The sequence below is a fragment of the Anabas testudineus genome, chromosome 7 (genome assembly GCF_900324465.2).
Source record: "Anabas testudineus chromosome 7, fAnaTes1.2, whole genome shotgun sequence".
NCBI lineage: Eukaryota > Metazoa > Chordata > Actinopteri > Anabantiformes > Anabantidae > Anabas > Anabas testudineus.
In genome coordinates this window covers 5,646,068-5,660,295 of record NC_046616.1, presented here as the reverse complement: position 1 = coordinate 5,660,295, position 14,228 = coordinate 5,646,068, and the positions used below count along the sequence as shown (strand labels likewise).

The window sequence follows — 14,228 nt, the reverse complement described above, 5'->3', positions numbered from 1 at the left end:
ATGTTGACATGTTGCGATTTGATGCTACACAAATAAAGGTGAATTGAATTGAATATGTGGTTGTTATACCATTATTAAAACAACAAAATAGTGGCCTAAGACATTTGCACAGTACTGTAGCTCACTGTAGAGCTGCAGTACAGTGCACATTTTACATATCGTTTCTTTAATTGCACCATGTTTAGAACAGCCACAGTCCCAAAGTGTCTCCATTTGTAGATTGCCTAACTGTAGACTAGTGAGTCTTTGACATCACTTTGTAACCCTTTCCAGCTTTATGTAAATCAACAATTCTTGAGTGTAGATACTCGGAAAGCTCCTTTTGGTGATGGCATGGCTCGCGTATCCTTCTTGTGCTTAAAAAACTCAAAATGTTAGTGGTTTTTGTCAGTCGAAGTGGCTCTAGCCCACACCTCCAAACTAATTTTCTTAACTTATGCTAATTCTGAAAGATCAAGATTTTTTGTGTTATTACTTCAGTCACATTGGATTTGTTAATACTCTTGACTTAGATGAAGATCAGATCACATTTTAAGACGAATTAATGCAGAAATACCAGGTTCACATACCTTTTCTTGCCACTGTATGAAAAGGGCTAGAAAAATTAAACTGTACTTAACTTAAATCTACATCTCAAACATTTAAATGAGTTAAACCTTGCTAGAATTGAATGCACTGGAGTCAGAGTTCTCACCTGCATGTAGATAGCTATTGTCTGCTTTTGATATGGTCCCAGCTAATGTTACAAGTATTGTGAGTGAGACCATGAAGGTGACTAGGTCTTCCATTAGTGACTTTTGTAACCCTTCCAGAGTAACGCTATAGGAAAAGAATATAACACATACAAACAAAAGCAGCTTAACTGGATGGAAATATGTACAGAACATTTCAGCATATAGGACATAGAATATGACAGAGTGACTTATCTCTTAAAGCTCCCACACACAACGTACATACAAGCCCACACAGAGCCCATCCAGGGTCAACAGTGTGAAACCATAAAAAAATCTTTTTAGTTGTTCAGCGAATGCTGTTGCCACTGACAGCTCAGACCAAAAGGTTAGCTGAAGTAGGAGTGTATGGGGGTTAAAAGACTGCTCCTTTTACAGTGGGATCAAAGAGCTGTGATGTGTGCGTTTATGTTTATGTGAACAGAAATTAAGCTTTTACTTACTTTAGCAAGTGTCTGTATAATTTATTACCATCCAAGTTATACATGTTGTAAGTGTGGTTTTACTATGTCTTTCCACAAACAGGTTAGAGCAACCTCATCAGTGCTTACTCTGACCAACATGTGTGCAAGGTTCTACATCCAGTGAACAGTAAAAATAAATGTGCCTAATTACTTTAAAGCTTGCCATCGACTCCAGCAAATTACAAGCACTAAATTTAAGGAATTTCTCCCCACAGTTGTAGGGTTGTTGGAAACATGTTTAGACAGCCTGGGAGAATGGCTGCAATCATAATCAGCAGGGAAGCAGAAACCTGTTTGGCTATTGATGGCTGAGGACCTTAAAGTACAGCCTTTACCACCTTTTCACAGCTAACAAGCTGTTGACACCACACACTGGCTGAGTTTCTTGGTTCTATGCTTTTTTATGTTTTGCAAGTTTCAATGGCCATTTTTCTGTGCCATGTACACATTTCTCCACTCCTTGATCACTAACCTTGGTCCAGCAGTTATACATTTTCTCAAAAGATTGAACATACTGTACATCACCACTGTCATTACTTGAGTATTCAAACGGAAAGCACGAGAAAATACAAAAACAAGTATGAGTGCTGCCATGATGTTGAGAGCATCTATTCTGACTGAAGTAGAGATTGATATGGCCAAGCAACATTGACAGAGATGAGAAAAAGAGAAGGGTCTGTATTGTGGAGAGTGAGTGAACATAATCAGCAGGTAGGACAAGATGGAAGGAGCATTTAAGAGGCTGCAGGTGGCCTAAACTCAAAGTCCTGACAGCTGAATAATTCAAAATTAGCTGGACTAAATACTGTTAAGACCCAAATGGTGTCAATGTAGGGTTCAGCTATTACAGATTTAAATGAATATAACCAATATGTATGTAACTATAATTGTCATAGAATTTTGGTCAGACATTCACATTCCCCAGATGATGTCTCTTTGACTTTAGTGATTGTTTTTTTCTCTTGTTCCAGCATTAGGTGGTTTAGAGTGCAGTTTGATGCCATATATATCAAAATGCCATATATCTAGTGAATAACTTGCCTTTTCTATTTAATCTGTATCCAAAGATGAGGTTAGAACAAAAGTGTCACCAAGGACTCAAGATTAAATCCTTAAAAAAAAAATGTTTTTTTTGGGGGGGAAACCTTTATTATATATAAAGTATATGCCAGTTATTTCTTGATTTACAAACAAGATATAACTGTTAATGAAGAGGAGGCAAATTTCCTATGTGTGTTGCTATACTAGATAATATAATCTACAAGTCAGTCATTTCTTTAAAAATGTCTTTTTGCAGTTGATGTCATGTGCGTATGGAATTGAAAGAGCTTTTTGAAAAATGGAAGAAAAGCAGGGGATAAAATATGTTCAGCAGGAAGAGGAAGATGGTGATGGCTCAGTGCCAGTCTAAAAAGTAAGATGCATAGCAGATGACAGCTGCTTGATCAGAAATCCTGCAAACATCCCTTAATTCACTTGTGTGACCATGGCAACCGCTGATGCCACACTTATTCTTTTATTCTATTGAGTAAAGTAAAAAAAAAAATCATCCTAAGGCAATCATGGGCTAAGAAGTCAGTATAATACACTGCCTGTCAATAAAAAAAGGGATTTAACTAAGCAAATAGGTAAGAGCTTCCCTATTGGATAATTACTGCGTGGATGATTTTTTTTTTTCAGTTGGCAAAAAGTAATTAACTCTAACTGATGAATTGAGTAGTATCTAATTTCTTAAACAACCATGTTGGAAGACGGATTCTGGGGTTGTGGAAAAGATAGGAATCTGTTTCAGAAGGGTCAAATTATGGGCATGAGTTAAGCAAAGAAAACATCTAATTACTGTCCAATGGAAGAAGGTCATGTGGTCTGATGAGTCCAGATTTACCCTTTTCCAGAGTGATGGGTGCATCAGGGTAAGAATAGAGGCGGGTGACACGGGCATATTCCAAGATCACAATTCCAGGATTCTTTGGGCTCAAATTGTAAGTGGTTCAGGGAGCATGACACATCATTTTCACACATGGATTGGCCACCACAGAGTCTAGACCATAGCACTATTAAGAATCTTTGGGTTGTGCTGGAGAAGACTTTGTGCAGCGGTCCGACTCTCCCTTCACAAATACTAGATTTCGCCAAAAACTTTTTGCAACTCTGGACGGGAATAAATGTTCGCCAGTTCGCCATTGCGGATGTGTGCCTTAATCAAAGCTAAAGCCACTCCATTGAGCATCAATGATGCTCTTAATGTACAACTATCATAGAAAAATAAAATATGCTCTTGCATCTAAAAAATCACAGGGTCAACAATATGTTCTCATTAAGTGAGACTAAGTTAAACTCAGATTTTTCTGACTTGTTATTATGGCCTTTTTGGCAAGGTGTCCAAATACATCTGAAGTGATCTTTAATATCCCTTCCTTCTTCTTCATTCTTGCTATCATCTCTTCCATTATTTTTATCTTTTTTGCTATAGCACTGTGAACCAAATTCTTGATTACTCTTATTTAATGATAGTGATTAAGATATCTCTGGAACAGGGGTTTGATAAGTGATAAGTTCATAATACAGATATTATAAAAAGCTACAGACGTGTGGCTACTTGTAATGTCTGTTGTTCTTGTATAATTGTAGAACCTTGTTGATCTGGCACAAAGTGATCTCTTTCCTTCTACCTTTTCTCTCCCCACTGTCATTCTCCTGCCTCTTTACCTTCTTGTCTCTTGCTGTTTCTTCGTTATTCCTCTCTTACTTGCCTTTTAATATCTTTTCGTCCTCAGTTATCCTTCACTCCCCAGCTGGTACAGTTTGTTGCTTAAATATTTGGGGTGGGGATACTGGGTGCTAGAGGGCCTAAGCTAAGGGGATCAGTAGAGGAGAGGCTGCAGTTGTTGTGGATTAGCTGCTTGTTTAATCATAATACCACTGTCTGCTAGCTCTGGGTTTGGGGCTCACTGAGCAAGCTGCAAAGTCAGAATTTACGACTTTAAAAAAAAAATGTATGCGTAATGCAACTCATTACTGATGAGCTTGTTTTGCCAGAAGAATCTGAATCACAGACGCTTCCTTGGGATGAAAATTACTCCACAACCTTTCCCTAATACTATAAGTTTCATGTTTAGACAATGTTATTGAAATGGGGTTTGGAGTCTTCAGTTCATTCTTGTAACGGTGTTGTATCGATGTACAGACAGAAAAGTCTGGAAGGTAAAACATGAAAAAGAGAATGAAATTATAGCAGCAAATTGATACAGGACATAAATGTTTTGGCTACATACTGTATAAGGACATTTTTATTATGTGGAATGCTCTGATCTTGTTTTTAAGATACTTTTAATAATGTTGAAGACCTGATATTGATCACATAATATTGAGTCACCATTAACGGCTTCTGTACCTCCATAAATTGATGTAAGATGACATTGGATTGGTCATAATGCAGTGACAATTACTCAAGTGTAAGTGTAAGAGCTCACCAGTAACTCCAAAACTAGATAATTAGACAGATGATGTGTTGTTGTTGTTTTTTTTATATGGTATATTAATATACCACCACAAACTGCTTTCAAGCTTCTTAAATCACATTGCATGTGTATTTGCATTTTATCCTTCCTGTATGGGCACTCAAAAATGACCCACTCTGCACATTTGTGAAAGCAAAAAAGAGGACATATGTAACTCTGAATAAATGTTATATTAAATGCTTTTGTCCATTGAAAAACAGGCTTGTGTATTATACAAATAGAAAAAAAATATTGATGCAAAAAGGGAAATGTTGTCTAATGTGATTTGTTGATCTCCTGTATGTCTTTAGAATCTGGAAAGATACGAACAGAGCAAGGAGCAATTTCACCAAGCTGCCTCCAACATGGAAGTAAACATAAGGTGAGATGCACATGCACACTCACATTTACACACATACACATTCAGAAACTAATTTGCAGTTCCAAAAGTAAGGAGATATTATTCCCTGGAGCCTGACACACATTTACCAACTCACACATGTACATGACCATGCACACAGTAGTCTAATAAGCAGCAATAGATAGTGATCTGCTCTTTTCAACATTTTTAACTAGTTAAATACATACATTCTCTGGAGCAAACCTGACTAATGTGATAAGTATTTTAATTGGCTGCTTTAATTAAACAGAATTTAACAATACCCTATTTCCCCATCCTTGCTTCACTCTGTGGACTTGTAATGAGCCACAGTCAGGGAAAAGGTAGCTAATTATTGCCACTGCACTCTGCAGAATGCCCAGCTGTACTTCCTATTAGACACCAGGCCTTGACTTGCTGTTAAATTTTGTATCGCACCAGTAGCAGGTCTTTTCTAATGACAAGTCTCAGTAACAAACTAAAATTATGTTCAAGTATTTGTACCTCCTGTATTTAAGGACAAAACGTACACTTTGTGCATGTGATCACCTTTGTTTATGAGATGTTCATGCATCAATTTCAACACATTTCAATTTTTATTATTCACTTAGATTATAGTACTGGCACCACTGTACAAAACTGTGTTATCGGCATAACAATGGGTATGGATTGCTTCGGGGTGCTGACACCTGAGTTGTTTATATACTTTACGTTTTAAGTATTGTAAAATGTGTAAGTCATAGAAATGAACTCCCATGCAAATGATTATCTGGCACAGCAGCCCCTCAGCTCTGCAGGACAGTTTAAGAACTATTCAATATACAGAGATATATTGAAGGTTATGACATTCAACTGGTGTGGACTGTGGACAGTGTAGTTGTACAGTAGTATGCATATCACTGTCGCTATCACTTTAATGGTACCTTAGACCTTAACCAATGTACAGTGAAAACTAGTTTTGGTCCATTTGTTTCTGTAATCTTATTCTTTACCCAAAGATGAAGCTTAAAATTCAGTGTTACTGCTTATAGTGTGTTGTGCCTGTACCTCAATAATAACTTTTTTTAAAACAGTAGTAGTTTTTTAAAAGGTGCAAAAATAAACCCATAATATATCTTATTTAAGTTCATTTTAAAAATAAACACTTAAGAAACTCAAAAAAAAAAAAAGTAGGGAATTGGGATTGTACAGTAGTTAAGATTGACAGTTGGAAGCACATAGTTAATTCTACCTGAATTATTAAGTTATAATAAAACCAATATCAACTTTTCTGACGTGTGCTAATGGTGAAAACAAGTGAATCTTTCTCCATCTGTGGAAAAAAAATGTTATTCTAAATCCATGTTTTAACAAATAAGCAAGTCATAACACTCAACAAGCTTGCAGTGGTTTATTCATCTATTATTGTTCTCAAACTTTCTTATGATATAAGATAGTCCTGACATTAGCTATGCAGGAAAATAAACAGAACTGAATTCATTATCAATTGCATAATGAGCAGCATCCAAAAAACATGCCATTTGCTGTTCGTATTAGAACTGCTGTCCATGCAAACTCTGTAAACTAGCTTTATCTATTGCAGGTTTGATTAACAGTTTTTTTTTGTTTTGTAATAGACAATCTTTAGGAAACTACTGACAAACTTTGAGCTCATTGAAGTTTTAATCAATGCACACCTATAGAAGACAAAATTCCCTTGGCTCCACAGTATGTGTCAATCTGTATTTTGTAAAAGTGTGTGTGTGTGTGTGTGTGTGTGTGTGTGTGTGTGTGTGTGTGTGTGTGTGTGTGTGTGTGTGTGTGTGTGTGTGTGTGTGTGTGTGTGTGTGTGTGTGTGCGCGTGTGTACTTTACACACCTATGTGAGCATGCTTGTGCATTTTTGGTTTGAGCAACCAAGAGAACATAGAGCCTATGTGTTGTCCTCTGTGTGTTTGTGTGAGAAAGTGGCCTGTACTGTAGCACTCTGGAAGGGTCAAACTCAATAAACCTTAATAGAATAAAGAATAGTATCAATTATATCCCATATTTCCTTTGTTCTCTCTTTTTGTTAAATAAGTAAGTTTCTGATAACTACAACCACATCACAGCCGTGCAGATATACAGTACAACAGCACTCCTTTTCATGTAATATTGTTTAACTAAAATCTGACACAGCTGCTATATTTGAGCAGGAACATAAATAAAAACATTCAGACATAGAGGAAAGAAGAGAAAAAACTGAAATAAATATTGACTCACAATAAAAATACAAAGAACATTAGGATTTTTATTGTCATTTAGTCATGATTAAGGATGGTAATAGAGTAACGTTGGTTTAGTGTCTGGGCTGCCTGAATAGATATTTGTATTCATACAGTTCTTCCACGTGATGTCTGGAGAAGTTCAGGGTTCCAGTGCATGTCTGAAAACACTTTTAGAATAATCTTGTAATGCAGGTCAGCCAATAGTTCTGACACAAACTAAAACCAGATTTCTGCACTCCCCAGATTATGACTGGATGGGCCATCACATGCACATGCTCTGTTGTTTGTTGCCATGGAGAAGAATGGGCTTTTTTGGTCTTTAGTTGCTAACCTTTATGAAGTGGCAATCACTGAAGCAGAGATTGCTATACATAACTGATGACCAACTGATGGCATTTTGCATTTTCCAGCTTGACAGGCTTTACCTAGCTGTGTAATTACAGATAGGGTGAAAGAGACAGGAAGATGGAAACAGTTGTCCTTTTATTCTAGATACATTTTGTGTGTGAGAGAATGAGGGAGACAACCTCCTCTTCAGAACTGATAGTTATAGAATGAGAGCAAGAAGGAGACAGACAAAGCATATATCCACGTCAAACCTCTCAGGTCAGCATCCAAGGCATTTTAACAAGACCAGCTGTCAGTTACAGTAGTAGTCGAACTAGCTTTAATAGCCAGCCTTTGTCAGATCCTCCCAGCTTGTGTCAGTGTATACAAGCCTACGGAGATCACTCAGCAATAAGACTGAAAGTATTGAGAAGACAGGTCTAGATTTAAAAAGTTGACTATTTGGCAATTATTACTGTTGTGTAAGAGAAGAACCAACCGAAAACAGTGTTGCTGTTTCATATACTGAATTTAAACTTAGTTAAGATGTGTACGAATGTGTACATAAATACACCGAACTTATAACTGACTGTCTAAGGAGAACAGTTCTACAGCAACATGTTTTGGATGGAGAGAGTAAGTGCTAAATGGTTGTGTAATGAAATTAATAAAATCAAGTCAAAATGTTAGTCTAACAGCACCAACAGGGATCCATAACCTGTTTTAATTTACACCTGACAGGAATATGAACTTAGTGTGCCCTTGATTTTTGATTGTTATAGCACAGCTTTTGTTTGTCCACTTCCTGGAACTTTGCAGAATGAGGAAAGATTTCAATATACAATGTTTAATCCATAATTGTGTGCAAAGGGCTCAAATTGGCTTGGCTGATGCTTTTGAAGGTCACTACTTCATCCAAGGGGCACAGAAACAATACTGAGCTGAACAATGGACACCCCAACCAAAATGATCCAAAGTGATATTGATTATATTAGACACATTACTAGTTTTGTTTTACTTTTAACTCTGCCTCTTCCCCTAAATATTTTAACATTTTTTAAAAGATTACTGAATCTATGCATGTTCATTGGAAACATGTAAAAGTATATTCACTAACATAGCACTGACAAATGACTTGCAAAAAAGAGAGGCATTGAGGGAATGAAGTACTCTACCTCCACTTCAATGTTTATGAGAGATAAAGTGAAGTCTGAGTACTACTATATAGAGCACCCTCTCTCTCGCTGTGGTTGTGATAGGAATGGAAAGATGGAGAGGACGAGTGAAGAAGTGTGGAGATACAAGATAGAGGGGAAGAGGATGTGTGCCCTCAGTCAATTGAAAAGCTGTCAGGGTCCAGGTACATACAAGCTACAAGCCACAGATAAGAGGCAAATCTGTCTGTCTAGCTGTTTTCCTCTTCACCTCTCTGGGCTCCTTTTTCTCCTGTTATCATTTCTCTTTTTCTGTTTACCTCACCACCGCACCAGTATTAATGAAGGTAATTGTAAAGTAGTCTGTTCAGGAATTCTGACCCTATAACATGTCAAATATAATATCCTACCCCGATAGATAAGGATGGACCTTAGCCCACAGTCATTCTTACTTAACGTTGGCATACTTTGTAGAGAATAAGAACCTGTTATTGGAACATTTCAAAACGACGCAAAAACCTTTATTTGGTTTGGTTAAAGCTAATGGAATGGCTTCCCATTAGAGCTTCACTACTGATTATTCTTTATTTAGCTCTGCTTAGCATCTTCTTATGTTACTGTCTATAAGAATGCAAAAAAAGTGCATTTCAATAATGTTGTAAATGTGACTTGTACGATTTGTTTTTTAATTATATCCTGTCAGCAGGTCGGGTATTTGCCTCTGGAGATTTTTACCTAGATATTTTAATATTAACCATTCATTCTTACATTAATTCACTTAAACCTAGCTAACCAACTAATCAATACCACTAAAGCTACTTATGAACTGATAGATGTCCATTATATTATGAGTTTGCACTATAAAAGCTATGGACAGCAATGATCAGCCATGCACAGCAATAATTTCAGAGAGAACTGCAGTTACAACAACAGCAGCAACCACCCTGACAAGAGACTTAGATGCAGAATTGACAAGAGTTGTAGGCGAGAGATAGAGGAACGTCAAACAGAATATCATACATGATTTTAATCTTAGTAGCGTAAACTCAGTTGTTGCAAAGAAACTCCCAGACTCGAGGAAAAAAGGATAGATAAAGAAAGAGATAAAGAAAGACTCAAGGAACAAAGTTGAAATTTTGTGAAATAAGCACGATACAAAAGCTGTTGTTGCAATATCTGGATATTAAGATGATTTTACATACAGTACATAAAAAAACACCAAATAATAATAATAACTTAATAACATTGTTACCTTGTTTGGATGATGTGATTTATTCATTTTAATGTAAAAACTAGCTGACAGAATGAAATAGGTAGCCATCAATTGTTTTACACCCCAGTATTACACAGTCTTGAAGATTTTTCTCCACTTAACATTGAAATGTGCAGCTACCCTTTACCAAAAAAGAAAAAAAGAAGTAGGGGACAGAGTTTTGTCATAACAAACCAAAAAACTAGTATGAAAAACTAGAGTGTTGCACACTAGCAAGATGTTTCAGAATTCACTGAACTTGAATTATAGCCCTCAGGTCAGTCACAATATTGGATTCTCTTCATTTTTTCTCTTTAGATGAGATGTTAATAAGATTTTCTAATTACTTGCCTGAAACCCAGTGGAGATACCAATACTTTGTAGTTTGACAGGATAGAAATAAAATTGTGCATAAGACAAACAATGTTTCATGTGTATAGCCAAAGCTATTAAGGAAAACACAAAAAAAAACGTCACTGTAAGTCAATGAAAAGCATGGTTTAAGCATGATAAAAGCATCTTTCTTATCTAGCTTTGCTAGAGGCTTTTGTAGTTGGTGGTGTGTTTTGTGTCTTTTTTTTTTTTTTAATTTCTGCCCTTTCATTTTTTTTTTTTCCTGTCTTTGTCTTGGTAAACTGGCCTGTGTGTTCCACCCGCCTTCGCCTTCACTGCCGGAGATTAAAAATAATAGGCACCACCATTAATTAAGCAACTAATCTTACTGTTTTTGTTTTGTCATATTTACCATTCACAGATGCATAGAAAAGTCCAATAAAATGTCTGCTTCCACACACACAACACACACACATCAACAACAAACCAATACATGGCTCGATGGGCTGTCAGGGATTCTGCTATATCCCATTGCAGCCAAAAAATCAAGGCTTCTCCCACTCCTCCCTCACTCTATTTTTATTTATTTATTTTCGTAAGCGGTTCAGTTAATATTGTTGATTTAAAAACTCACCTTCAATTTGGCATAGCATGTGGACGGAGCTTTAGCTTTTGGTGCAACTGAACCAATTTTCTGCTTCAAGCACCTTTAATAAACCACGCAGCACTATCAGGAGACTTTGACTTCCTTGATGAAGTCCATTTATTTCAAATTAAAGGAGAGTTCCTTATCTTCTGCGGCCTAAAACGGAGACAGCGATAAAGATGGTGCGCTTTAGTGTCATTCTTACTATGTTGTTAATGTGCTGCGAGAAAAGGAGGGAGTGAGCAGGGGAAAAGTAAGAAAGGAGGCTGAGTTGGAGAGAAGACAAAAACAAAAAGTAGAAGATAAGCACGATAAACCATTTTGGGTGTTGTGGGGGAGAACAGAGTAATCTCAAAGACTGTCATCTTTTTAAAATGGTCTTGTGGGAGAACTCCAGTGGATAGTAGCTTCACTTTCATCTTTTCATCTCACTTCCTTTCTTTGTATGTTTTTCTCACCGTCTTTGTTCATTTTCCTCTTAAACGTCTATCACCCATGCTCAGATAAACTCAGGCTTTTCCTCCATGATATGCATTGTTGCTGATGATAAAGTGTGTGTGTGTGTGTGGCTGTGTAGATATGCTGTAATTGAAACACTGGGGTCAACTCTCCTCTGTGAATCAAAGCCAAAAAGAGCCTTTAATTTAGCTTTCAATTAAATCTGGTGTTAAATACTCCCTGCAGAGAAAGTGTGTATGCTGGGGCACCGTGTAGAGGCGATTGACGTGTCAGCATGTAGGGAGTGGTGCGTGTGAGTGGATGTGTACATTTGTGCATGTGCCATTATTTCCTTATGTGGGCGTACATAACTGGCTTGTCTCTGCTTCAGTCAGTCAGAATCCATTACAGCGTCGCACCCAGGAAGCAAATCTGTCATAGTTAAAATTCACACAGAAAGGCAAAGACCAATTATAAAACAGCCCACATATCAAATTAAGCATGGCTAATTCAATCTCTCAAAGCACACTTTTCTGCTGCATTTGATCAGAATGATCGTACCCACTCAATTAAATGTGATTTTGCACTAATTGCATGATTTGCAATGAAGCACGTACTATGCCCACCATAGGTTGTTAAAACAGGTTGCAGTGGGTGTCTATGTTAATTGTTTTTCATCTGTCTCGTTTCATTAAAGCAGACTGATTTTTCTTGTGAACGATTTTTTTTCTCTTCCACTCCTTTTTAGTTTAGTTGCTTATACTGTTTACTTGTAGCTTGTACACCCATAAAGTTGGAAATTGCCATGTACAGTACCAGCTAAACAATATATTTTGAAGTTATTGATTATTTTACATAGTTGTTGTTATTATAGTTCCTGATAGGCGTTTCTCATATAGGAAAGAGAAAAACACATCACTATCTCAGATTTGTTTTAATGGTCCATAACAAGACTTGTCTCATTACTGTCAAGCATTTCAATGCTGTTGCCATCTGCATTGTATACAGTTACCATGGTTATGGGTGCTGTGACACAGTGTCCATGTCACTTAGTTCTGCACTAATATAACAGTCCGACTCTCCTCAGTAAATTCAGTTACCGATTTTCAAACTCTCTCAGTTTAAATAGAAATATCACACTCCAGATTGTCACAGCTACTGTATGTGTTCTCCACTGCAGAGCAGAGGAGAAACCACTAAAGGGATCTGCAGAGATGGGTAGTAGTGATCGACTAATGGCTAAAGTGAAGTGCTTTAAATAGACTTATGGTTCTGTCCCTTATTTGTGGAATCCACTGCTAGTAGACTACGTTTTCATTAGCCGATCGACTGAAATCCATTTGCATTTGCACTGGAAATTAATGTTACTGTTTTCTTTCACTATGTTCTGATTCGCCTTTTTCATATCTTTGTGCGACTGTCTTTTGTAGGTCTCGCAATACAGACCCAGTGTGTTCTGGCCTGCAGGCTCAGATTTTGTCCTGCTATAGGGATAGCAGAGACCAGACTCTGAAGTGTTCAGACCTTGCCAAAGAATACATGCAGTGTATCAATGCTGCAAAGAAGGTAAGACCTCTAGATTGATTTTTTATTTTATTTTATTGTATTTCATTTTATATGTGCTAAAAATAAAAATATGAATAATGATTGTAAAAATTATTTGCACATTCACTCAAAGAAATAGAGTAAGTTTGGGGCCTAACAATCCAGTCTTCATGGTGGCTTTATGAGTTCTCCATGGAGACATATGTTGTTATTTTCAGAGCAGCACTGTCTGATGTAAAAGAAAGAAATTCTTTTTTTTTTTTTTCCCCTCCACGTGTTCTCAAGATTATACCGAGGGAGTTACGGAAAAAACAAATCTGATTGATATGATTTTTGGTTTTGAGTGCTGTCACTTTAGGTTTTAACACAGAGAAAAATCTTGTTATTAAAATAGTGAATGTCTGATGTAAAAGTACGTAATCCAAGTTCTCCAGCACTACCAAACTTGTTTTCCCACAATACTAAAAATGAAACGTTTTCAAAGGCAAGCACAGTTTGGGTTGTTATAAAATAAGTCTTCTTTCACTGTTCATCTTGTCACCAAAGCCCTTTTGATTCTAATTTTAGGTAGTTAATAGGTACAAAATAGTCTGAAGTGCCAAAAAGCAGGTCGTTGTTTGAAAACGGGTAATAAAAGTAAAACCATTTTCCAAGACATTCATATGTTTTTGATATTTTTGTGAAATACCTGAGATTTAACCTTCAGTTAACAGAGAGTGTACTCCAAAACCCAGCAGGCACAATGCCAGTGTGTGTTCATTGGCCATGTTTTAGAAGCTGCTTTCAATTCCTACAGTTGCCCAAGCAAATACTGCCTTGGACTAATGTGTTATCTACATTGTATCTACTAAGCCACTCTGGTTGGCCCCACTGGCCTGGTTTCATTTGAATGCCAAAGCCATTGGCGAATTGACTTAACCTTACATTTGCTCTGTATTTGTATTAAGTTAAGCTTGAACGAGTGGCTTAACTGGCTTGTTAACCAAGAGATCCAGGCCCGCTCAGTTGTCCAATTCCTCTAATCTCTCCAATGGCACACTACTTAGCAATGCCCCTGAAAGAATACATCAAGTAAGTTTGCATCATAATAGATGTTGCGAGTATGAGAGTTGACACTATTCTACAGGATGCTTGTGGTATACCATGTTAGACAGCATACTGCCTAAACCACCATATAAATCAAGAATTTGGCAATCCAAGTTTGTTTTGGTAAT

The 14,228-nt window shown here is 36.9% G+C and overlaps 1 protein-coding gene across 1 annotated transcript in view; it reads left to right on the top strand.

The window, feature by feature from the left end:
* Positions 1–14,228, top strand: part of chchd6a (coiled-coil-helix-coiled-coil-helix domain containing 6a) — a 53,058-nt gene that overhangs the window by 23,079 nt on the left and 15,751 nt on the right. Inside the window, exons 6-7 of the mRNA XM_026368420.1 lie at positions 5,007–5,077; positions 12,900–13,035. Coding sequence (XP_026224205.1) covers positions 5,007–5,077; positions 12,900–13,035 — 207 coding nt within the window. The remainder of the gene's footprint in view (positions 1–5,006; positions 5,078–12,899; positions 13,036–14,228) is intronic.